The sequence below is a fragment of the Colobus angolensis genome, unplaced genomic scaffold, assembly GCF_000951035.1.
Source record: "Colobus angolensis palliatus isolate OR3802 unplaced genomic scaffold, Cang.pa_1.0 Scaffold562, whole genome shotgun sequence".
Taxonomy (NCBI): domain Eukaryota; kingdom Metazoa; phylum Chordata; class Mammalia; order Primates; family Cercopithecidae; genus Colobus; species Colobus angolensis.
The window spans coordinates 552,215-577,719 of NW_012119177.1; the positions used below are offsets into that span (position 1 = coordinate 552,215).

General features: G+C 38.6%; 1 protein-coding gene across 1 annotated transcript in view; it reads left to right on the forward strand.

Annotated features, from left to right (window-relative positions):
* Positions 1-94: 94 nt before the first annotated feature.
* The window catches only part of RSPO3 (R-spondin 3), an 80,910-nt gene continuing 55,499 nt past the window's right edge, over positions 95-25,505 (forward strand). Inside the window, exon 1 of the mRNA XM_011961663.1 lies at positions 95-771. Coding sequence (XP_011817053.1) covers positions 675-771 — 97 coding nt within the window. The 5' untranslated portion in view covers positions 95-674. The remainder of the gene's footprint in view (positions 772-25,505) is intronic.

The window sequence follows — 25,505 nt, forward strand, 5'->3', positions numbered from 1 at the left end:
TGTATACATGTGCCGTGTTGGTGTGCTGCACCCATTAACTCGTCATTTACATTAGGTATACCTCCTAATGCTATCCCTCCCTCCTCTCCCTTCCCCCCTCCCTGCCCTCCTCCTCCTCCCCCCCTATGTGGTGCTCCCGGGAGCCCAGCCCAACACTGGAGCGTCTCCTGCTCGCGCTCGCCAGAAGCAGCTCGGGGTCTCTCCGCCGCCCCTTGGCCATGGCCGCTGTGCCGACTGCGCCCGCTCCACTGCGCTCCCGGGACCCCCGCCACTGCAGCCGCTGCCGCCGCAGCTTCTGAGCCCAAGGGGCCGCCGCTGCAGCCGCCGCCGCCGCTCGCCCGCCCGGATCCCGCCTGCGGCAGTTGCCGCACAACATGCTACCTGCGGCCGCCCCGGCGGCACCTGGAACCCCGGTTCGCGGCGATGCCAGCCACCCCAGCGAAGCCGCCGCAGTTCAGTGCTTGGATAATTTGAAAGCACAATAGTTGGTTTCCCTGTCCACCCGCCCCGCTTCGCTTGCCATCACAGCACGCCTATCGGATGTGAGAGGAGAAGTCCCGCTGCTCGGGCACTCTCTATATACGCCTAACACCTACGTATATTTTAAAAACATTAAATATAATTAACAATCAAAAGAAAAAGGAGAAAAGGAAGGGAAGCATTACCGGGTTACTATGCACTTGCGACTGATTTCTTGGTTTTTTATCATTTTGAACTTTATGGAATACATCGGCAGCCAAAACGCCTCCCGGGGAAGGCGCCAGCGAAGAAGTAAGTGCAGGGTTTTTTTACGCGTTTGCTCCCTCCCGCCGCGTTCACCTGTCGGGTCGCTTTGCCTGTCCGGAGTCGGCTGCCAACGGCAGCGGTCCTCCCGCCCTGCGCCTCCCAGAGGAGATGCGGGTTTGGGCTCTGGGGGTATGGACGGCGTCTTTCACCCCTGCCTCTCGGCGCCGCTGCCTCCCGCAGCATCCTAGCCCGTGCGAGGGGCGGGCGGACGCGGCGCTAAGGTGGCTCCCGCCCCCTGGTAACTTCAGGTTCGCGGGAAAGTTCGGTCCTGGGTTAGACTCGCACCCGGGATTTGTGCTTTCCTTTTGAGGATCGGACAAGGGTACCCAGCCCTAGGCAATTGGGACGCCCAGACGCAGGATGCCCCTGACCGCTGAGTAAATGCCGAGGGAGGCGCAGCCGCGGCACTCGCTCACCTCGCGCAACCTCCTGGTTCAGGGAGACCTTGGCTGGGCCCTTAGGCTGGACTCCGGTAGCCGAGCGCCCGCTACCCGGCCAGGAAGCCAGGGAGCGAGCGCCTGAGCGGCCGCATCCCCGACACGCACCAGCGGAGCCAAAGGGCGCGCGAGGCGCTGGGGTTCGCGTGGCTGCGCGTTTGCAGAGCTGCCGGACGTCCCATGCCCAGGGTTGAAGACAGCAGAAACCCAGCTGTGGGGAGCCGGAGGTGCGGAGTTGACTGTCACATGTGAGCATCTGTACCATCTCTGGCCCTTTCAAGTGCGTCCCCTGAGACACACACGTACAGAGAGTGGGGTCCCCCTAAAGATTCGACTCCTCGCTGCCCTTAATGCTGTTATTTGGAAGGTTGGATTGTGGTGGCTTCTTAAGACAGTGCGGTAGCTGGAATTAAGCGGACACCACCAGGGCAGCCTCAGCTCGGGTTGGTCTGTCTGAAAGGTGGAATCTTCCCGAAGTGAAGGGACAGATGCGAAGGTGTCACCTCTGCTCTCTCCAGGGCATCCTGGCGCCCTCGCTGCTCTAGTGTCTGTGTTTCCATGGGGAGTCCTTTCTCAGATCGCAAAGCAGGGGTGACCCAGGCTCTATGGCTGGGGGCGCTGGTGGGGAGAGGGAGGAGGAAACCTCTCCTGGAGCTCGCGAAGGGCAGGAAGCGATGCTGCTGCTCTGGCCCCTCGCACCTCCGCGGCGTGCAGCCCATGCCCAGCCGCCCCACCTGGTTCCCCAGGGAGATCCCTCTCCCAGCGTCCCGCCCGGGAAGTCTTTCTGGGCAGGCGTCGGGGCAGCGCGGAGGACACAACACGGGCTTGTGTGAGATGGAAATTTAGCAATCAGTTCTCGGCCGCTGTTTGTCCCTGCCCTGTCCCTGGGCATGAGGGTCCCCTGAAAGCTCCCTTTGTATTGCTGGCCTCAGCCAGACAAGGTTTGATTCACCTGAAAATTGCCTTTAAAAAAGGTGGCAGGGCCAGAGCTACAGGGGCCCTGGCCGGGCCTCACCGCCTTTAGGATCGCCTAGCAGGAGGCAGGAGAACCCAAACTAAATATGTCAGGGCATCCGATTTATTATTCTTGGCCTCCAAATGGTGTGTACTCTGGTAACTCCCCACCCACTTTTTCATTCCGGCCCGGACGCGGAAGGGGCTGCCTGGGGCTCAGCGGTGTCCACGCGCCTGGCGGTCCCCGCCTCCTCTCCTCCCAGGGTCTGACCTGGAGAATTGAGTCTCGGGGTCAGAGGGCATAGAGAGCCCAAGCTGAAACGCAGCCCACTCTGTTTTCCATCCGCTCTTCCAGCCCGTGCCCATTGGGCGTCCCAGAGCACGCTCCCTCCTTTAGCTCCACCGAGGACCCCCGGGCTGGGAGCCACACACTTGCCAAGGAGGGACAGGGTACTGAGTGTCAGAGGCGTCTCGCTTTGCAGTTTTGGGGCCCCTGATTCCGAAGGAAGAAACAGGAAAGAAAGCTTGTAGTCCATTTGTGCCCACCTCCCCCAGCGAGGACCACGGCGCAGGCAGCTTTCCCGGGGCGCTGTCTCAGGGAGCTGTGGGATGATGCACCTCTAGGTTGGGCCGAGAGGAGTCAAAGGCAAACAGCTTTTCGACCTGCCTTAATCATCTCAAGGCCAAGTCAAAGGCGACCTCTGTTTGTGTTGCGGGAATGAAAGAGAGAATGGGTGGAACTGGGTTGCAATTCCAGTTATTCTGTGGGAGTGGGACTGGCAGACAGCTCCCGCAGCGATGCTCTTGCTCCTTCGCACTTGAGTCTGCGTTTGCGGCTTGGTTTGCTGGTGCAATCCTGGTAGAGGGGCGACCCCTTGCGTCCTCGGAGGAGACCGACTAGACTCTCGGCAGGTGCAGTATGACTTAAATGAGGAAGGCGTGGAGGGTAGAGACGTCCTCTTTAAATGCCCAGAAACTCAAGGTCAAACTGCATATGCGCAAACGCAGATATATCGTTTGTTTTGAAATCTCTGGGGAAAAATAAACGAATAAAAAGACTCAATGCACAGTTCCTGTTTCTCAGGTAAGGACTAGGAAACGTTTTTAAAACGAAAACATGTGGTCAAACGTGTTTTCAAAAGAGGCTGGCTATCCTAACTGTTTCTTCAAGAGACAATTAAGTGAATATTTAAGGAATCTCTTGGCCTGTAGTTAAATAGTTTCAATCTCCTAAGCTTAAAATCATCAGTAAAGATATGACAGGTAGAAAATTAAGGTGTTAAAAACTGTTTTAAAAAAATTTTTAGTGGTCTCTCTTGATTGTTTTAATAGGAAAGTTTTTGTAAACAAGAACATTCATTTGAAGTGTTAAATATTGTCATGTCCAAAGAACCATGCATTATCCTCGGAAATAGCAAATAAAGCCGTATCAGTATTCTCCTGTTTCCCTAAAACAACTGTAATCCCATTTGTCTCTACTTTAATATAAATACTGATCCTAGTTGTTACAAACTATTGTTTCTTCTCATAAAAGAAACAATGTTTTAAAACAAGACTCTTGTACTTTAAAATGTCTATTTAGTTATGGGTGAATAAATACACAATACATTTTTATCTATTTGAATTGGTATACAGCTCTTAAAAAGGACTCAACCTTTGAATTCCAGATTGTGTGCTAATAACATTAAGAAGCACTTGTTTTTGCCACAATGATAGCCGCAATATCTTAATGAGGCCTCACATTTTCACTTGGATTAGTTATTTGGGCCCTGAAAAAGACACTGAAGTGTAGAGGCAGGTACGATTTATCTTCCCATCTTACAAAGAAAAGGCCTGAGAACTAGAGGCTCAGCAACCTACATAATGCCATATATCTAACAAGTGGAACTTGTCTCCTGCCATGAATCTCACAGTTATGTACACATGTATTCTATATTCTGGTCACAGAGAAGATATTAGGTTTATTAAGAAATAAATTAGATGGTCTCAAGGCCATGATTTATTCAATAGGTTTAGAAAATAAACTGCTCTCCTTGAGTGGAAATTTTTGAACTGATATTATTATTTATTATGCAATGATGATCAATGTCAAATAATTAAATACCTAATAGTAAAGCTTCCTAAATAGTATATATTATTTGATCATCTAGAAGATACTGTAGGATTATATTATGCCAGAAGGTTATTGTTAGAAACATCAGATGGAATTTAGCATCCTTTTTATTTGATGCCATCTAGTAGCTGGGTTTTAATTGTTCAGACTTTAGATAAATGCAAGTTTTGAAAAGCAATTATATGCATAATAATTTAAAAGCATTCATTGCACAATCTATAAAATTTCACAAGTCTTTCACAAAGAAGTCTGAAGAAAGAAAGAAAGAATACAAAGGAAATAATTTTCATGGTAATAAAATAAAAACAGACTATTGGAATGTACTGGTCATTGCCCATGACATTGTTTCAGATGTTGAGCCAGTCTTTGAAATTATGACACACTCTTTGTGATTATGTTGTGAATCCTGGAAAATAACAAGTTAACTGATAAAATAGAAAAAAACTTTAATTCTACTATACATTTTGTAATATTAATTTCAAATGAAAGTTTGGTTTGGATATTGACTACAATGTATTTTTTACACTTGTCTACATTTGTCATCAGTCTACCTTATTTTTGAGAGTAACAGTGTTTTAAAGATAGAGATATGAGTAGAATTTGCTAAAGAAAGTGTATTCTTTGATACATCATGTAATAGCTGTATAAATCAAGACAAATGCAAACTCATGTGCAGTAATGGTAACATCTAAATGCAAGGAAAAACGTCTTTGTGAATTCAAATTTAATCATCATTACATTGTGAGGGCTGTTTCTCAAAATATCCCATGGTGATACTATTTTAATTCTCTGTTTATTACTTGAATAGAAGTATTTTAACAAGAATGTTAGAAATGATCATTTTAAAACATTATCTTTTTAGCCCCAAGTTATTCAAGTAATGAGAATACAAGAATGAGTATGAAATTGATTTAATGTTATTTCAATATTCCTCTAAACATGAAATGTGAAGAGTATTTGAACTTGTAAGTAGATAAGCTTTGCTAAGTCATTTCTCCATTAAATAATTCCCTGGCATTTAATATTGTACAAATTAGGTCCCCAGAAAGCAATGAATGGAAATTACAACGTGTAGTAAAATTTTATTTTCAAGTTATTTGGGGAAACACTTGCTGCAAAATGAATTTATTAGACATCTGATTATTTTAGTTGATTTGAATATGGACAGAGGTCTCCAGATTGCTACTAAATGTCTAAAATATTTTCTAGCTAAATGGTTAATCTTTTTTTAGTTGTAATACTGCTTTTGAATCCTATGTAATGTTGGCAGAGTACTATGTAGAGTTGTCAGAGCCCTATGTAGAGTTAAGACCAAAAAACACCTCTGCAACTCTAAGAATGAGATAGCAAACAATAAAACTATTCTCGATATGCTGATTTACCAAATTATCTTTTCCCCTTTGTCTCCATCCAAATGTTTCATTTTGGACATGTCTTGATCTCTCTCTTCCTACTTCTTCACTATTCATTCACATATCCCATCCCCACCCCAAAAAATTCTTTTCCAAGTAGTGAATTCTTGAAATGCCATCAGAGTGGATATTGTGTTTCATGAAATGTAAGAAAAAACTTTGGTAACCATTAGGAAAACATCATTCAGTTTTAAGAGCACGGTAAGGATCGTGCAAGACAGTGTGTTGAAATTATGTGTTTAACTTGGTTAGGACTATTTCTTCTAACAGTGTATTCTGTGCTGGCATTTTCTTTTTTAGAATAATAATTTGAAAAAATGTTGCATCATAAATTGCATAGGTTTTGTTTGTTTGTTTGTTTGTTTTGCTTGGCCTTTGATTTTAAGGGAAAATGTAGATTGCTTTCTTGATTAGAGATTTTTCTCAGGGTTTCACATGGTTGAATTATCTTAAAATTTGATATCTGTTTGATAACCTAGTAAATTTGAAATGCTTTGCAACTATAACTAAACACATGAAGTATACCATATACATATGTAAAAGGTGTTAGCCATCTTTTCTCTTTCTCCAATTCTGCCCATCAGATCTTTCCATTTAGAAATATTGCTGACATTCTGATTAAAGTAGTCATCCAGCAATACTGAAAAGAATGGGGTGTTCCATTCTCAAAGACTGTGGGGGTGCTAGGAATGCTAAATATCTAAATGTCATCGATTGCTAAGAATCCCATTTTCTGCTCTAAAGTTTCAATAACATGGATCTTTTAAGCAAAATACCTGAATTCTTTTCACATTTGAACTCTTTGAATAATTTTTAAATTTTATTTTTAAAAAACAGGATTGCAGGTGCCTCTGACAAGAACATTTCTGCTTCATTTGTCATCTCAGCAAGGGACCTAGGTGCTATCTGCTGTAGCTAAAATTTTTCTTGAATTTTTTTAGAGAAAATTCGTTGGTACTAAAGAATATGATTGTCCAATTAAATAAATATTTAATGGCTTTTAACTGTCCTTATGTTTTATGCAAACATCTAATCTACTCTTCAAAACACTGCCTTATTAATGTTTCATCTGACCTTTAGAATTTAATTAATTGCAAATATCATAAGTTTGTGGTGGAATCTGAGAAGGAAGGCTCCTCAGTGTATGTTGAGAAAAGGGAGACTGAGAAGTTGAAGACCTGGGTTCTAGATCCAGCATTACTGCTGATGCCTGAATAACCCAAGAAAGTCCTTTTACTATACCAAGCTGAAGCTTTTCATCTGCAAAATGAGGAGGTGGATCCAAAACTTAGATCTAGTGATCCCTGTGGTCTTCACAACATTTAATCTTTTGGTAAGAGAATATAAGTCACAACTAGGGAGTTAAATAATAACTTATCTTAATCAACTAAATTTAACAGACAAAGATTGAGTACAAACAAAGATAAACATTCATTTGGTATAAGTAAATTCACCACATAAAGGTTAATGAGTAAGTGATCAATGTGGATAATGAATTAATTATAATATACCTCATCATTCACATTTTTTATTGTCTGAAAACCATAGTTACAGCAACAATCAGCATACCCAGTCTATAGCAGGTCCATCTTGTCCTTAGGCTCAGGATTAGGGAGCTGGAATGGAGTACTGACTCAAGGGTCACTTCAGAGCTTCCCTAGCATGGCAGGCTTTCAGAGGTGGCCTGTACTGATGAGGAAGAGATGATTACAATAGTCCAGGTTTAAGAAAATAAGGCCCTATGCTACAACAGTGAATGATTGCACAGGAGAGCATATATAGCAGATAATTTTCTTTTAACCAAATCAGTAGTTCTTGGCAATTAATTGAATATGAAAGGGAAAGAGATGTAGGCTCATATTTGGCAATAAACTTTGGAGTATAAGGACTCAGGTCTGGGTGAATGGAAAAATAATGACGATCAACAAAAAGAAAAATAGGAGAGGCCGGTCTTGTTGGAAATCTATTTCTCTTCTGAGGAGCCAGGAAGACATTTAAGGAACTCAAAACTCAAAACACCTGGGATTAGAGTATTAGGGCTGAACACAAGTACTTTAGAGTCTCTCACATAAAAATGATGTTTATTATTATCAAAAGTGTGTGCTCTCCTACTGATATAGGGGTGTAAAAAATGTGTGCTGTGCTGATATTGAGACTCACTCTTCTTGGTAATGTCAAAATAAGATTAATTACATTTAGGTACCTTGTTTAAGTAGTTTAATATATCACTTTCAACTGTGGTTTTTAATGGTTTTTTTAATAATATTCTCTGTGTTACATAAGAGGGTGGTCACTGGTATCATGAGCTGTAGTTGTTGTTGCCAAATCTTGCAGCTGAAAATTGTACTGAGAAGTCTTCTTACCTGTGGAACTTTGCCACAGATCATAAGGAGACCTGGAAAACTATGATAATGAAAGGCAAGTTTACATAAGGTATAAAAGTAAAATTCTGAACCATTGAATTTGGGTCTGGTATCTATTCATCACAGTAGCATTCTACTTTTAAGTAGATTTCTCTACAAAGTGTGCTCTCTTAATATAACAGAATCTCTGGAAGGGATAAAACTTGAAAGAATCCAGTCCATCTAAACAGTGTGGGATCACTTCTACAACATTCCCACTGAGTAATTGTCTAGCCTCAGTAACAGTCAGCCCCCTAAGCTCTCCCCCCTTTTCCTCCTATTTTTAGGGCTTCTGTATAAGAAGCAGTTTATTCTACTAGTCTTCTTCTGAGCACTTGGCATGGGCATAGGATTAGATCTAGTTACCTTAAAACACCTTTCTAAAATGAACACAGAGTAATGCAACGTGCTATATTCACTCCCAAAAATTGTCCTTAGAAAACTAGCTGGTAAGCATATTTATAATTATACCCCAATACAAAGCACATTCCTGAGAGTAAGTGGTAAAGCAGCCCCCATTTTATAACCACATAATACAAACCACTACCACACAATATAAAATAACAGAATTTGTGAGCTGCTTATTTTAGAACACTGTTTTCTTAACATATGCTCAATAAGTTGGTAAGAAAAAGAGCAGTCCTTTCTCATTGTTTTGTTCCCTTGTTCTACAAAGATAAATCAAAGGTAAGAACACTGTCATCTCAACAAAGACTGTCATATACACCAGGGAAATATCAATCACATTTTGCCAAGAATGAATAATATGCCAAAGTATGCGTAAATGTTACATGGCAAACAACAGCTTTTTAGCTCTCAGAGCCACTGTTATATTTATATACATCTTATCTTAATATGCATGTATACTTACTAAAGTGAATATTATGCTAATAGTTATTACTCAATAGCTCCCATGTTGTAATCACCAGTAAGTGCCAGATCCTTTGCTTGATGCTTTTGCAAAAATTATCTCATTTGATCTTCATATCCACCTGTAAGGAATGTACCAATAGTCCCACTTTTGTTAATCACTCAAGGAAGTGAGGTGGACCTCAGATTCCAATCTAGGCTTGACTCCAAAGCCAAGGTCCTTCTTTGACTCTTCACTCCACCTTAACTATTAGGGTTGGTACTTGAGGCATTCATGGTGCATTTTCTGAATTCCACCTCACTTTCTCTTTCTCTTACTTGCTTCTTTCCTCCTTCTCTCTTTATCGTCATTTAATAAACCATAAGTCTTTTTTCAAACATTTACTATAAGAGTTGCTTCTGATATTCAAGTACCCTCCTCTACCTCGCTTTCTTTCCTTTACCCTTTGTCCTCTTTCTTTAAACCTGTCTTATTGATGGCTTTTAAACATAAAAATTTGCTGATTTTTTTCATTGAAAACAATGGGATTGCACAGTTTATATGAAAGACTCTATGATTATTATTTCCATCTATGGTGTGCGTAACCGAGAAAAGATTAATGTAGGCATGAGGATGTGGGAAAAGTCTATAATTTTGCAGTTAAAAATCAGAATCCTTCTATGTAATTTACAACCACAATAGATATTTTACTGGCTAGTTATTGTTATCCAAAAAAAGTTATCTTTATGGCACTTCATAAAGTCTGTTATTTATATTACTTTTACCATGAGCATTAACAGTAACCTCCACTCTGAATTCTTGCTTTACGGGTCTTCATACAATGATTTTCAGCCCTGAGTCCACATTAGACTCTCCTGGGGATCTTTAAAAAGATACTAATGCCCAGACTCCACCCTCGAACAAATGAAACAATCTTTGGGGATGGGACCTGAATATCTGTATTTATTAAAGTAGTTCTGGTGATTCTAATGTGCAGCCAAGATGGAGAAATATTGTAAGAGCCTTAATTCAGGAATCACTATTGCAGCTAAGCAACCATTGAAAACCATGCCAGTTTTAGGAAGGCTAGATGGACAAAATAGATGTATGTGGAGTGTGATTACAAATGAGATAGATGTCATTTGAGCAAATAGTACTGTAAAATATAAAGTGTTCTGATGTTATTGATCAATACTTTATTGATCTGTATTGTTGATCAAGAGTGTTATTAAACTTGTAGCCCTGATTGGTACAGACAAGACTGTCTGATAGAGAATTATCTCAGTCAAAAGAACAGAGCAAAATGCACACAGTAGGACTCACTAGTGAGTGTAACAGATGCTGGCTTCATAAAATAAAAACACAGCTACTAGGAGAGGTACAAACCATGGGGGAGTGTGCTTGCTGCTAAGCTACACTGTGTGGAGGGGGTATAAATAGGACAGTTGTAGAAAATGGGTATCAGCCATACTCAACTTTTTTTTCAAAGCTACTTAATAATAAACAACTGTTTTTATGTCTTACCAGATGACTGCTAATGTGCCCTAGAGTCCTCCTTGTTTTTAGGGAAAACTTAATCGTTAGGAAATGCCTAACAACAAATAAATGTCCTTTTCTTTTATAGTTTCTACAGTTCCTGACTCACTTTAGATTGACTACTGGTGATCAGTAAAACGACTACAAATAGCATAGTTTTAACTCTACCTTAATGGGTTCCGTTTTGCAGTAGGTCATTTATTCATGAACCTATAATTTCTACTTCACTCCTAATGTGCTCTTCTTTGGGTAGTTATCTCCATTAAATCTTGTTTATGAGTCTTTTTTAGTCCATGAAGGATTTTCAAATCTTGCCATAAACTGGGGAAAGCTCCATGTAAAAGTGGGGTGGAAGTCTGGGCTTCCTGACAGACTTAATCCTGCTAGTTAAGGGGGCTCTTTGGGATAATATGGGTTCCAATGAGTCACTAGGCCAAATCCCAATAACCGCAATTGCCAAAAGTAATTAGACTGAAGAAAGCCAGGCTCCTTGGGAGGAAGGTCATCACAGCAAGCTTTAGCCATTGCTCCAATGTCAGACCTAGTTACTTGTCCCTAAGGATGGGGAGCAATCATGAGTTCCAGATAGTAGGAAATATACCAGAAAACAATGCTTTTTTCACTAATTTTTTTCTCAATAGGTTATTTACCCTAAGCATGCAAGAGATGGAAATACGTCATCAGTATGTGCAGTTTATGTCACTATCCTCATAAACCACCTTGTTTGCCTGTGTGAATGTACAGGCCCACAAAGAGAACTGCTGATTCATCACTGCAAGTTCTCCTCCTCCCTTCCTGAGTAGATAAAGAACTCCAAGAATTTAATCTAAGTTCATAAAAGAAGGTGTCTGACTAGCATGGAAATGGAAGGGAAGGAATTCTTGTAAACATCCTTAGGTCAACTTAAACATCATATTATTGAAGTAATATTTGGCAACAAGAAAATGGTAATGCATTATATCAGGCAAGCAATTCTAAAATATCTGGAGCTAGAACAAACTTATGATTTCTTGTACTGAAAACAATTCACTTTAGAAACATGCTGATGTAAGTATCTAAGTAGAAATGATCAACAAGTAAGTGGTGCTATAATTCCAAGCTTTCAATATTTGAGAAATTAAAAGATTGTTAAACCTTTCCCTAGGAAAATACTCAAGTAGCACAAAAGTATTCTTGCTCAATAGCCAAAGTAAAAGTTTGCCTTTGAAACCATTGGCTTGGATACCCAGAAAACATACTCCATCACTTCATGTGATGGATCTTTAATTGAACAAAGACACCGTCCTTACAGTGGTAAATTTCAAATTCCTTTATAGTTCAGAATGACTTCAATATATTTCAATATTCTTTTGAGGTTAGACTACCAGTTCTCTGTTTAAATATATGGATGAATGATATTGCTTATTTTAAATCTACAGACAGGAAGTCAAACTCTTTTTCTGGCCAGGTTTTTCTGGCAACTAGAAATCTCCAGGTATCATTTGGTAGGCAAATAAACCCTATCCTTGTGCACTGCACACATCTAATAGTTATAATTACCTGATTGTCACTATGGCCAATATTGTAGAACAATGTATTTGATTTTCTTTAGTCTTAGATTGACAATAAGATAACCAAAGAATAGAAGAATCCTAATTTTTTAAAAACTTAGCAAAATTTTTTTGTTGTGTTTACTTGTACCACTGGTCATGTAGTTTCTGCCATAAAATACAAATGGTACAGACAAATGCTGCTTGGCCACAAACTGAGGACATACTGAGAAGCAACATATTTGTTTCTTATAGAATTTAGTTTTGTTTTTCAATTTATGATGAGTTTTTTTTTTTTTTTTCATTTGGAGTCCAAAAGGACCCTCATTACTTGTTTGGTAACAAGGAACAAGGTCCAAACATGGTACCCTTAGCCCCTCTGACTTTAATTCACACATTCTCATTTCATGCCATCCTCAAGATGGTAACTCTCAGCCCGCTCCACAAAGACTGAATATAATTTTTAAAGGCCAGTCTCTGTTTCATATAGCACATTTCTAAGACATCCAGCCAACCTTCCAGTTCTGTCCAGAGCTTGATGTAGATGCAAGCTTTTAACATAGATCAGTAGGAATTCCTTGGAGGCCAATTAGGCTTGCAGTATCACATAGATGCATACTTGGCCCTAGTACAATCAATAACATTTGCTATCATACCCAGCCTGTGTTTTTAATCTTGTGGGCATTATGTGACCATACCTCAAAATGTAGTTTCTAACAGAATAAGGGAGAGTTGCAGCAAGAGAAGCTCCAAACCATTTCATGCTATCACTACCATCTTCAGTATCCATGTGGGCATCCCATTGACATTCCAGGAATTCATTTTAAACTGTTTGCCTCTGAACTTAGTATATACTCTAAGGAGAGCCTACAATCCAAGAAAACTTTATGTAATAGTTTTTACCCATACGACTTAATTCACAAGCTGTTGGGCTGAAGTGCTGTAGGTCATCAGATAAGAACACATTCAAATGAAAATTGCCAAGATTTTCCAGTGCAGGATATTTTCGTCACCCTTCCTAGCTCAAACTCACTTCCTCATCCACTCCCCAAATTCTAAACCCCTACTAAGATGAGTTGAACAGTCTTAATTTTATAATCTTCCAAAAAAAAAAAATAAAGACACAGGCAGCTGAGTTAATTTATAAACAGTGCTGCATTTATCTTGGCAGATTTCAGTTTTCCCCCCACTAACTCTTTCATGCTGACTTCATGCAACTCATGGGAAGATCAAGTCATTTCTACATATTGAGCACCTTAAGAACCATTGCACAGAATAAATTTGGTGTGTTTCTTCACACTTCTTGTACAAATTTCTTTCCTCATAGACAATTTATTTACTGAGTCTCTGAAACCTAAATAATCCCTTTACTTTAAACCTGAAGCAAATGGAGAGTCATTTTTACAAGAGCAATAAACTAAAGTGGCTGTTCAAATACTTTAATTGAATTGCTCTGGGCACTGAAAAACCTTTTTGTTAATACAAACCCTTCATATTCCAGCAGGAAGACCCCTGAAATTCTAGGGTTGCTTAAAATTATATAACCAGGAATCTTCCCTCTCCCCCAACACCAGACCCCTGATCCTGGGAGTATGCCAGCAATTTTGCAGGATTCATTCTGACAAACTGTTCTAGTGTAAATGTTTATAGAAATCCTTTCCATGAGAGATTAAACAAAGTTTAAGTAATTTTTCCTAAGTGATAGATCTTAGTAGTGTTTGCAACAGCAGGTCTGATGCTATCTGATGCAAAGATTCTGATACTATATAATGGAGAAAAGGCTAAAGGAAAAAGAATCAAGAGAGGAGTTAGTATGAACTGTATGTAATCGAACTGCAAAATATTATTTTAAGTTATCACTATACAGATGAGTGTTTTTTAATGTGCACAGGATATAAGGGAGATGAGTTCATTTAAATTGAAAAATAGTAAAAACTGACTACTGGTGCTTTAAAGGCTTAAAAAAAAAGTGGAGGCAATTACAAATCTTATCATCATGCCAGTTCAAATGCAATTTTTGGCTAGTTCTCCAAATTCTCACCAAAATGAAGTAACATATCTGAGATCTGATCTGATGTAAGCTCTGATATCCATATTATTATTATTCAAAAACTACTAAAAGGGATAACTGCTGAGCTCTAAGCCTTATATTGAATATTATTTATTAAAACAGGGTAGTACCCTAGACCTCAAGAGGTGAAAGCAAACCAGTGTTCCCTTTCTGTGCTTTCTTGTTTGCACAGCATTTTCAAGTGTTTATTATATACTAGGGGATTACACAGCTAAGCAATTTAAAACCTCAGAAACTTCACTGACTGAATTTCAAATGAATGCTACAGCATTAATGATTCCTGTGATACTTCACTAGGAAAGGCATATGTCATTTAGACTAACTAATGTTTCCTCCTTCCCTTGATGATTTAAGGCCTACATTAAAATTTAAGAACCTATGAATCTTAATTTCATTTCTTTGTTGATAAGTCACAATATGAGATTTCTTCTTAATATCTAGTTTTTTTCCTCATTGCAGATATAGAGTTTTTTAAATTTTAAGATTTTTTTGTGAAAAACCATTTTAGTAAAAGTTCAATGTAAATAATGTTAAAACATATGCAATGGAATTTTACTCCTTTTTGTTTTGCTTCAAACATAATGGCAGTCATTCACTGCTAAGTTTCCAATTGAATCTTATTTAAATACTGTATTTGCTATAAATGAGCAAGGAAAATAATCAAAATGGATCTACGGAATATGAAATAGAAACTTTATAAATTTAATTGGAAGATAATCGTGTCTTTCTAATTACCTTTCTAATTACCTTCTTAGAGTCTAGATGTTCTTGATTTGACTCTAGTGAGAAAAATCCCACCTTAGGAGGCAGGGACATTGATTTTAGTTTATATACTGCTCTATAATTTAGATAAATCATTTAGTCTGTGATTTGATTGCATCTACTGTATAAATGAATTCATAACCTTTCATTTATCTGAAAACAGAAAACTGATCTTAAAGGCCATCCCTCCAACAGTAAGATCAATGAGCTTTCCCTTTTCATTTTTGTAGCATGCTCTAACCTTAGAGAGTTGTCCATCCAAATGTCTAGAATGCTGAGTTAGGGCTAGAATTCAAAAGTTTAAGTTTCTTTTTGCATGTTCATGGAAGTTTTAGACCATATTTTTAAAAAGCTAACAAGCCAAAAAAGGAATCTTGTTAGGGGAAAAATACAGAAAAATCAAAATTGAACTTAACACTAACTATCACACATTTATTTATTTATTAAACAATTATTATGTGCCAAAATTATGAAAATGAGCAAAACACACCTGGAACTTGCCCTTGTAGTATTTCACAGTGGTTAAGGAATGAAAATATTAATTCAGAATTAAAAAACAATATTTGGCTAAAGATGAATTTGACCACTTTAGATATCATTTCTAAGCCATATAGTACCTCTTTTTTTATTTGTTTAAATAGCATTGGAAATTAATTAGTTTACAATAAACCTAATGCCTACCCAGATTTTTCTCTGGGAAATAGAGCCAAAGCTGAACAAAACAGCATATGGGGATGAAGCAGGAAGGTGGAAGGAAGATTAACTGAAAACATGAGAATTTATTAGGCCTTCTGGTATTTTCTTGTCTTAAAATTTATGGGCAACGAATAGGAGTCATTACTTAGCATGCTGTTTGTGACAATCATAGGAAGTATGCTATTGTCCACTTTAAATGTAGTTAGCATTTTTAAGTAAGCCTTGTAATGGAGTGGCATAGCTTGGCTGAGTGAATTTCCGTTTTCGGCACATTGACTAATTCTATAGCTGAACTTTCACACTAGTTCATTAACTGGAATTACTTTTACCAAACACTAACATATTGTATGTTTAAAAATAGTGCATTTTTGGTCCATCTCTCTGAAGCATTTTCAAACCTTTTATGGTAACCCCATGACCACCACATAAAACATACAAGTCAATCTGCTTAAAGCACCAGTTTGGCAAACACATGTCAACAAGTTATTTGGATTCTTATATAACTTTGTTGATGACCTTTCCTAACCTCAGTTGATAGCTTTAAATATATCAGTTACCAAAATTCAGAGTCTTGAAAATAATTTGATTCAATTCTTTTCTGTATGTGATCACTGACTTGTAAATATCTTTGAGTAAAGAAAGGCTACTACCAGCTACTTCCACATGTTTATCTTATGCAATCTTCCCAACAATTTCATGAGATATTATTTCATTTTATAAGTAAAGAAATTGAGGCTGAAAACAACTAAGGAACAGGTCAAAATGACATAGCCAGAGATGGTAAACCTAAAATGTACATCTAGATCTTCTGACCTAATGAATAGCTTTCCCCAATACACTCTGCTTTGCATTAAGCCTGTAAAAGAGAATGCCAGAGGAGGTTTAAATGAGAAATAGTTATCTTTGCAACTGAGATGGAACTAATAATACCTCACAAAACATAAGGGTGCGAGAAAATAAACCAGACTACTTAACAGAGTGGTTACTTAGGAAGTGCCAGGTCAAGCTCTTAAACTGTTTTTAAATCAGAGGCCCAATAAGATCACAACTTCTGGCTGGGCACGGTGGCTCACTCCTGTAATCCCAGCACTCTGGGAGGCTGAGGCAGGTAGATTACGAGGTCAAGAGATCAAGACCATCTTAGACAACATGGTGAAACCCCATCTCTACTAAAAATACAAAAAATTAGCCAGGCATGGTGGCACATGCCTGTAGTCCCAGCTACTCAGGAGGCTGAGGCAGGAGAATTGCTTGAACCTGGGAGGCAGAGGTTGCAGTGAGCCAAGATCGTGCCATTGCACTCCAGCCTGGAGACAGAGTGAGACTCCATCAAAAAAAAAAAAAACAAAAATAACACCACTATTGTTCTTAAAAGATCCCTCTGATTGGTAATGGTAGCAGTAGTAGTAGTAGGAAATGGGAAGATGTGAACTCTATTAATTGGAAAGGTAGAATCTGTAAGAAAGGTGATTGGAGATGAGGATGAGGAGGGCTCCTAGATTTCTGATTGTAGCATCTTCATGCAGCCATTTACTGCAACAGAAAAGCACACATTGACTAGATGTGGTGGCTCTTACAGGTAATCCCAACATTTTGGGAGGCCAAGAAAGGGCAAATCTCCTGAGCCCAGGAGTTCAAGACCAGCTTGGGCAACATGGCTAAACCCTACCTGTACAAAAAATACCAAAATTAGCCAGGCATGGTGGCTCACATCTGTAGTCTCAGCTACTGTGGGGCTGAAATGAGAGTATCACTTGAACCCTGGAGTTCGAGGCTGGAGTAAGCAGTAATCACGCCTCTGCACTCCAGCCTAAGCAACAAACTGAGACCCTACCTCAAAATAAAAAAATAAATAAATAAATGGACATGTCAATTAAGTGTACAAGAGTTGTAATAGCTAGGAAGATTTTTGTGAATTCTATATGCAGCATAAACCACTCATGTTACTGAAGAAGATAAAGAGAGACCAGAGAAGTAAGTGACTTCACTGAAGTCACTTTGCAGTGGAGCCAAGCATAGAAATAACTCCTGTGGCCATTGTGTAATACCAAATGCTACACAGCAGATGGTTCCAAGGGTTGACATTCCAGAGAAGGGCTCTGTGGATCCTCTGCCAACCTGATTTCTCATGTGTTTAATAATGGCCTTTTTGGAGAGAATTATCTGTTCATTGACTGAAGAGTTGCTTCACAGTCTCTTTATTTCCTTACACCAAGATATGCCAAACTTTAAAAAGTTACAATAACCTGTTGCCCTAAACTAAGATGACTCATGACGAGGCAAAATTTAAAGAAACAAACCAATTACACATACCATACTCTCATAAAACACAGTTATCCGTTTTCTCATCAAACATATTCTATTCCTGGGAAGGAGGAAAGTTCAAATCTGATCCTGAACTGGAAAAGTATCATTTTGCCCATTATTAGCAATAACTTATATTAATATGATTTTGTAGAGCATATAGACACTTTCTCATCATCTTATTTTATTTTTTTTTCTCAACATCCTTTTGGAATGGGCAGAACAGGTTTTGTCATACTCATTTCACAATTAAAGCTCAAAGATGGTAAGTGATTTATATGGTATAAGAAGACTAGGAAGTTTCAAAACTTAGCCTCAAAGTTCTTGTAGGGGGATAGTTGTTTTGTTTTTTCACAGTTCTATGACTTTTCCCGCACTACCACAGTTCTCTTTTTTTTTTTTTTTTTTTTTTGAGTCGGAGTCTTGCTCTGTCGCCCAGGCTGGAGTGCAGTGGCGCGATCTCAGCTCACTGCAAGCTCCGCCTCCCGGGTTTACGCCATTCTCCTCCCTCAGCCACCCGAGTAGCTGGGACTACAGGCGCCCGCCACCTCGCCGGCTAGTTTTTTGTTTTTTTAGTAGAGACGGGGTTTCACCGTGTTAGCCAGGATGATCTCGATCTCCTGACCTCGTGATCCGCCCGTCTCGGCCTCCCAAAGTGCTGGGATTACAGGCTTGAGCCACCGCGCCCGGCCTACCACAGTTCTCTTATATCTACCCTGAATTTCCTATTGTTAGTATGATTCCTTTGGATTTGACAAGAAATGCATGTAGATTAGAGGAAATCTTTATTATAGATGAGATTCTTGCTAGATGACAAAGTGAACTGGCAGATCTTTAACGTCCTGTCCCATTTGAATATCCATGAATGAGCTTATTGTGGGGAGAAAGAGATACGAAGCAAGAGCATCAAGCATTGTTTGGCAAACTGTCTTCAGGAAAAAGCAGAAAACTTGCTGGGTGTTCTCTATGGTAGTAGAATTTTCTGAGAGAAATGGTTGAATTTTGATGTGATGGGATGTTTATCAATAAATGTTACAGGCCGGGCACGGTGACTCATGCCTGTAATCCAGCATTGTGGGAGGATGAGGCGGGCGGATCACTTGAGGTCGGGAGTTCAAGACCAGACTGGCCAAATGGTGAAATCCCGTCTTTCCTAAAAATATAAAAATTAGACAGGCGTTGGTGTGAACCTGTAGTCTCGGCTACTTGGGAGGCTGAGGCAGGAGAATCGCTTGAACCCGGGAGGCAGAGGTTGCAGTGAGTGGAGTTGGTGCCACTGCACTCCAACCTGGGTGACAGAGAGAGACTCCGTCTCAATAAATAAATAAATATCATTATAAGAAATTTGTATGGGCTTTCCCAAAGTATCATGATATTTGTTTTACTAGACATAATCAAGTAGACTGTTACAGGGAAGTAGTTTGAACTAGATACCTCTAAAGTTACCAAAGTGTGTGATTCTATTGGCTGGAAGCTGACTATATGGATCTCAATATTCTCATCTGCAGATTTAAGGCAGAAGGAAGAGCTTCAAGAGCCCTTTAATTTCCATAGGTAAATTCACCGTCCTCTCAGATATTGTGTATGTATTCCTACATAAAGCATTTTGTTCATAACATTTTCCCTCTTTCCATTTGTCTCAGTTTTTCTTTTTCTTCAAATTCCATAACCATTCCTAATTGCTCTCTGTAGTCTTCAAATATCTCAATTATCAGTAATTGCTACTGCCTTTTAATTTGTTGCAATAAATTTCTAGTCTATACATTTATGGTTTTAGAATATAAAAGTATTATTTTATTAATTGTATGTAGGCTTCTTGAGTCAGAGACGATGTTTTGTCTCTCAGTATGATCAGTACCTAGAAGACTGCTTCCAGTAATCATTGAATAAACAATTATTTGTGAAGATAATGATAATGTAATACTGAAAATGCGGTATTTATATCACCTTCATCAGATTCACCTGGGATGCTTCTTATCAATGCACTTACCTAAATCCACTGGATTCACTTCCAAATCAAAATATTTGGGAGTGGCATCTGTACCTCTTCATTGTAAACAAGTAATCCAGGCCATTTTTACACACAGTAAAGTTTTAGAATCTTTAGACCTTTGGTTTCTCTGTACCATATAGACCTTCGGTTTCTTGGTACCATATTGATATCATTTCTATGCCATATCTTAACTTTTTCAGTCTGTTTAAGTAGGTGTTTGTCTTCAGTGAGCAGCTAGTGCCTCAGAGGTCTTCTTGCCCGAGTTGTTTCTGACTCCTATTAAAGCCTGTGTCTATGGTCCTTAAAAAGTAGCCACTCTCTATGACTGTTAGTGAGTTTGGGGTTCCCCAAGCTTCTCACACCTCCTGTATTAGAAGCTTCAGAATGTGCCCTCTTTTCAGCCTCCTTGCTTAGAGGTTTCTAAGAGTTATTATTGGATAAAGCTGCCAGCTGCTTCAAATATGGATGATGATAACACAGGATGGGTTTAGTGCCTCTTGAGTTAAAGTGTCTTATACCTATGATTTTGATGATTGCCTATGAGAGTGCTAGGCACTTTACACAGCATCTCACTTAATCCTCTCAAATATATATATCAAGCAGATATTCTGGTGTTACAGATGAGGAAGCCTAGGCTCAAAGAAATTAAACAACTTTTGTCTAAATATATAATCAGACTGGAAATTCATTGACACAGATAATTGGTTATATTCATCTTTGTATGCTCACCTACTAGAACACTGTGTGGATGTCAAATAATTTAATTTTTTAAATGAATAACTGGATAAAAAAAATATTGGTAACTAAGCTAGAAAACATGAGAACTAGGGTTCAAAACCAGACTCTAGATGAGTGCAGAGCCAGTACCTCTTCACCCTGTCCCCGTGCTCTTCTAGGAAGTGTGTGGGACCCATTTCTGAATGAGGTCTCAATGCAGGGAGCCATGCCTGTAAGTATAAAGATACATCATACTTACAAAGGTGCATGTATATTCCTCTTCAATTCTGTTAGCAATTTTGTGAATCTAGGAAAAAAAATGCACTTATTTCCTTTGCTCAGAATTTTATATGTGATACATAAAGCTGGATTTTTAAGAAATGGTATACTCACTATTTGTACATCTTCTAGTGCCTGTTGAAATACCAAAAGTCTCTCACTTGCTGTTTGCTTATGCTAAGGCCTCAGCCATCAGATATGCTACTTTAGCATGCTATGTAGCACGAATATCCAAGTTTATTCATAATATAACAAAGTGGAGTTTGTTTTTAGCACAAACTGAAGTTTGTTTCTTTCAAGAATGTGAAGTTAGTAGTTATGGACTCACTCATGCAGATTCATTACCATTAAACTATCACATTTTCTGTTTATGTTGATTTCTAATTATTTCTTCCCTTAAAAAAAAAAAAAAGGAATGCCTCTCTCAGCCAGACCACAGCACATAATGATTCCCACTGTTGGATGAACACTGTTGGATCTGTCTCATGAAGAACGCTGTTATTACCACCCACTAACTCATCAACAGGTCCTGGCTCTCTACAGAATCTGGGTCTCATCACCCCCATCCACCCCCTCTTGTCCTCTATTCACCTCCACTTGGGAACATGGCCACTTGGAGAAGGGGAAGCTTTCCCTCTCTTAGCAACAGCTGGGGATGTTGATTCAGTACCTTACATTTTACACTCATAGCAGAGTGCTTTCACTTCACAATGGATTTTTCTACTTGCGGTTAGGGGAAAAAAAAACAAAACAAACACCTCTTTATTTTGGTTCTGGGAGTAGTTTGTAACAGTTTCAGCAGCAGCGTCAACTGTAGCTAGTCAGTTGGTTACAGGAAAGTTCATATGATTTTTACTACTTTTGAAGTATCAAATTTGAAATTAGTCCATAGATTTTGAATTAATTTAAGGAATTAAATATAATATTAAGATACTAAGAGAAATATTAAATTAGAAGTAAAAAGCACAGTGTTGTTACTCTAAATTATTTAGACTGTTTCAATACGTATTGCTAATGGTAAGAATTTAGAAAAATACAAGGAAAGAGTATATGCAAGACTGTAATCTTTTTGCCTTTTATTCTTTCTTTGTTCTTATGACCTTTTATGTATTTGATAACTCTTTTACTTCTCCCCACTTATTCCCACACACACACATACACAGAGTGAAAATTAAAACCCCAAAGCAAACTAAAAATTACTACTAGAGAAAGATGGGAGGGACAGAGGAGAAATGAGATAGTCCCAAGAGCAAAACACATGTAGATTGATGCACAGCGTCTTCAAAGATTGGAATCTGGATGTAAATTCCCAAGTTTGTTCCTAGTTAGAACATTCTCCTCTAATATAAAAGTTAATAAGAGAACATATTTTCATGGAATACAAGATGCTGGTTCTGTTCCAAGATCCATAAAATTAACACAAATTAAAGTAACTATATCAGGCAAAATGTGTTCTTTCCTTTCCTTCTAATATTTACTTAGAAATGCAGAGGCTACATGTACTTAGGCTCTTTACTTTGGCTCTCAAGGGATGGGAGGATCTGGCTCCAACCACCCTTTGTAACTCATTTTATAGCACTCACCACACTGCAGCCTCATTGGTTTCTGTCATGTTACTCCTTGTGCCCAGCTTCTCCCACGGCTTTATACTGTTTGCATTGCTGGTGCTCTACCTGAAATACTCTTCCTGGGTTTACGTGATGACTCCTTCTTATTCTGTAGGCCTTGGCTAAGGAGCAGCCTTAAAGGGTCTTCCCTGACATGTATTTAAGGAAGTTTCCCAGAGTTATTCTCTGCCTTATCCACCTGTTTGTTGCCTTAACAACACTCATTACAATCTTTAACCATTTGATTCCTTGTTTACTTACTTATTACCTGATGAATATCATGTCTTCAAGAACTAGATTTCTTATTCATTCCTGCCTTTCCTGCATCACGTGAAATGTTGAGCACACTGTGGGTGAAATTTTTGTTGAAAACCTTAATCATAGTTTCCACAGTGTATCCATATACAGTGAAGCCTACTTGCATCTATCTTTCATTTCTAGTCCTGATTCTGTACTAGATGTGGTTAGGCAAAGCATAGCCTTCAGTTAGCAGGTTGGCACTGAGCTCCCAAATATTCATCATATCTTAGATTTCATGAATTCTACAGCTACCATCATTTGCTAGCCATTTTCTTAATATTTTGGGCTGACTTGATTTTAGTGGAAAGCCCAGCTATTTGCTGTTTAATGTTAGGTTTGACTTATTGCTGTGGTTTTATTTTAAAGTATTTATAGAATATAAATATTAGACTCCCTTCAGGAAATTATTATTCAGTAAGAGAAAAAGCAAGATTTTCCAAGTTCTCAAAGAAACCATTTCCATTAAAAACAGTACGTTTCCCCACATAATAATGGTGGCGCACCAACTGGGCTATATTCAGCAGCTGGTGAAGACATTCCTCTCTGAGACTCTTAGGAATTCTTTCAACCTTTGGTGTAGGCACAAACTTTCAGATTAAATGTTGATTTAGTAGGGCAAAATATACAGCAGACTCTATTATCTTAGCTGTTACAGTTCAATTAATGTCTGTACTTTTGAGTTGGATGAAAGACCAATAGAATTTGTATGTTGGTGTGTGTGTGCATGCATGGGCATGTATGCATGCATATGTATATGTATATACGCACATATGTGTGTGTATCCATAGACACATGCACACACGTACATATAAACACATATGTGCACATATTTAAATATGTGTATTTAAATAGCATAGGTGAATTTTAATTGACTTAATGGTTAAAACGTTGGTATATTAAAACCCTAAACCATCAGATGATAAACAGTATTTCAAAAATGGCAGGGTCTGTATATATTTGGACATACAAACATGTGGTTCTTTCAATAAGTTATCAATAAAATATAATAATGAATAAACCTGTATTCACCCAAATATCACAGTTTCATGATCCAAAAGGAGTGTTGTATCCCAATAAGTAATTATATTTACTCAAAAAATCTTTTGTACGTATTTTGCTATCTATACCTAACTTTCTCAAGTTGCCTAAATGGTTGTAGAGACTCCGCCATTGTCAGCTCTACTTTAGAAGCTTTAACACATGAATAAATAAGAAACACTGACTGAATATTTTCTTGGGTTGACTGGGCAGAAGTTTAGAGAGACAGCCAAATAATTCAAATTTTTAACATTAGACTTTTCTTAAGGTGAACATTGCCAAACATTCCAGAGGAATCGGGAAACATCTCTTAATTTTCAATAAGTGTAATATTACTCCAAAGTTAAATGTGACTCTGTAATAATCAAGTGCCAAGATATGGTAGAAATGCGTTGTCCTAACTTAGGCGAGAAAAAGCGCCACACTTTCTCTAAGGGAATGAATTACTGAAGTAAATGACACATAAAAAAGCTGTTATGTGGCTTCACTTTGAATGATTGATTTCATAATTAAGCATTCAAAGTTTATGTAATTGGAACTTGATTTCTTTGCCAGATATTCATAGGCACAGCCCACTTAAATTATTATAGATACTTTCTGTTAAATATTTACTACTTTAATATTTTTTTTTTTTTTAGACAAGGTCTCGCTCTGTCACCAAGGCTGAAGTGCAGTGGTGCAATCTTGGCTCACTGGAGCCTGGGCCTTCTGTGCTCAAAGGATCCTCCCACCTCAGCCTCCTGAGTAGCTGGGACCACAGGTGTATGTCACCGTGCTCAGCTAATTTTTTTTTTTTTTTTTTTTGGTAGAAACAGGGTTTTGCTATGTTGCCCAGGCTGGTCTCAAACTCCTTGGCTCAAGGAAAGTGCTGGGATTACAGGTGTGAGCCACTGCACCTAACAACATGTTTATTATTATTTTTTTAAATGTAGCTTTTTTATATGTATTGTGTTCATTCCTTCAACAATCAAAAACACTTTATTGAGAACGTATTCAATAAATAACTGCCTTGAATGGAAGGTGGGAATTATCTCAAATTCCTGAAACTATAGAGGAAAAAAGAAGAAGAAATTATCAAACCATGAGACCTCTTCCCTTAGGAAGTATACAGTCAATGCGAGCACCCTTCAAAAAGAGAAGGCATGGAGGAAAGGACAGATGTAAAAAAAGCCTTTGATTGTAGAATTCAGTTGGTCTCTTCTCTCTACCCTGTCTCTTAAGGCCACTGCACACAGAAAAACAGGCAGCGAATGTTGTGCAGACAAGTATGCTTTGGAGAGACTTTGTATATGATGTTTTTGTTGTTGTTAAAAATAACTTAGATCAAATTTGTGAGTTTATTAATTTTTAATTAGATTATAAAATCAATGTTACTTTTACTATCTGGCACTTCTTTTCAACTCAGTCAAGCCTGTTTTATTAGTCTAAAGTCCACTAAAATTTACATTTCTGGAAATTAGCTACAAATAAATGATCATCAGCAGTAATTAGCAGCAGGCAATAGTGGATTTTTTTCACACAACAACTTATAGTAGCTGTTAGTACATTTGTAACTGAGTTTTAGAAGTAAATTAAAGCAAAGCAAATGCTTGAAGCTTGCACTTAAATTGTCACAGAAACAGAATTTAGTTCCCAATAATGTATTAGTTGATTCATCAAAAACATTGAAAATAGGTAGCGAAAGGTTGTATATTGACCAAATGTTCTGGTTCCATTTAA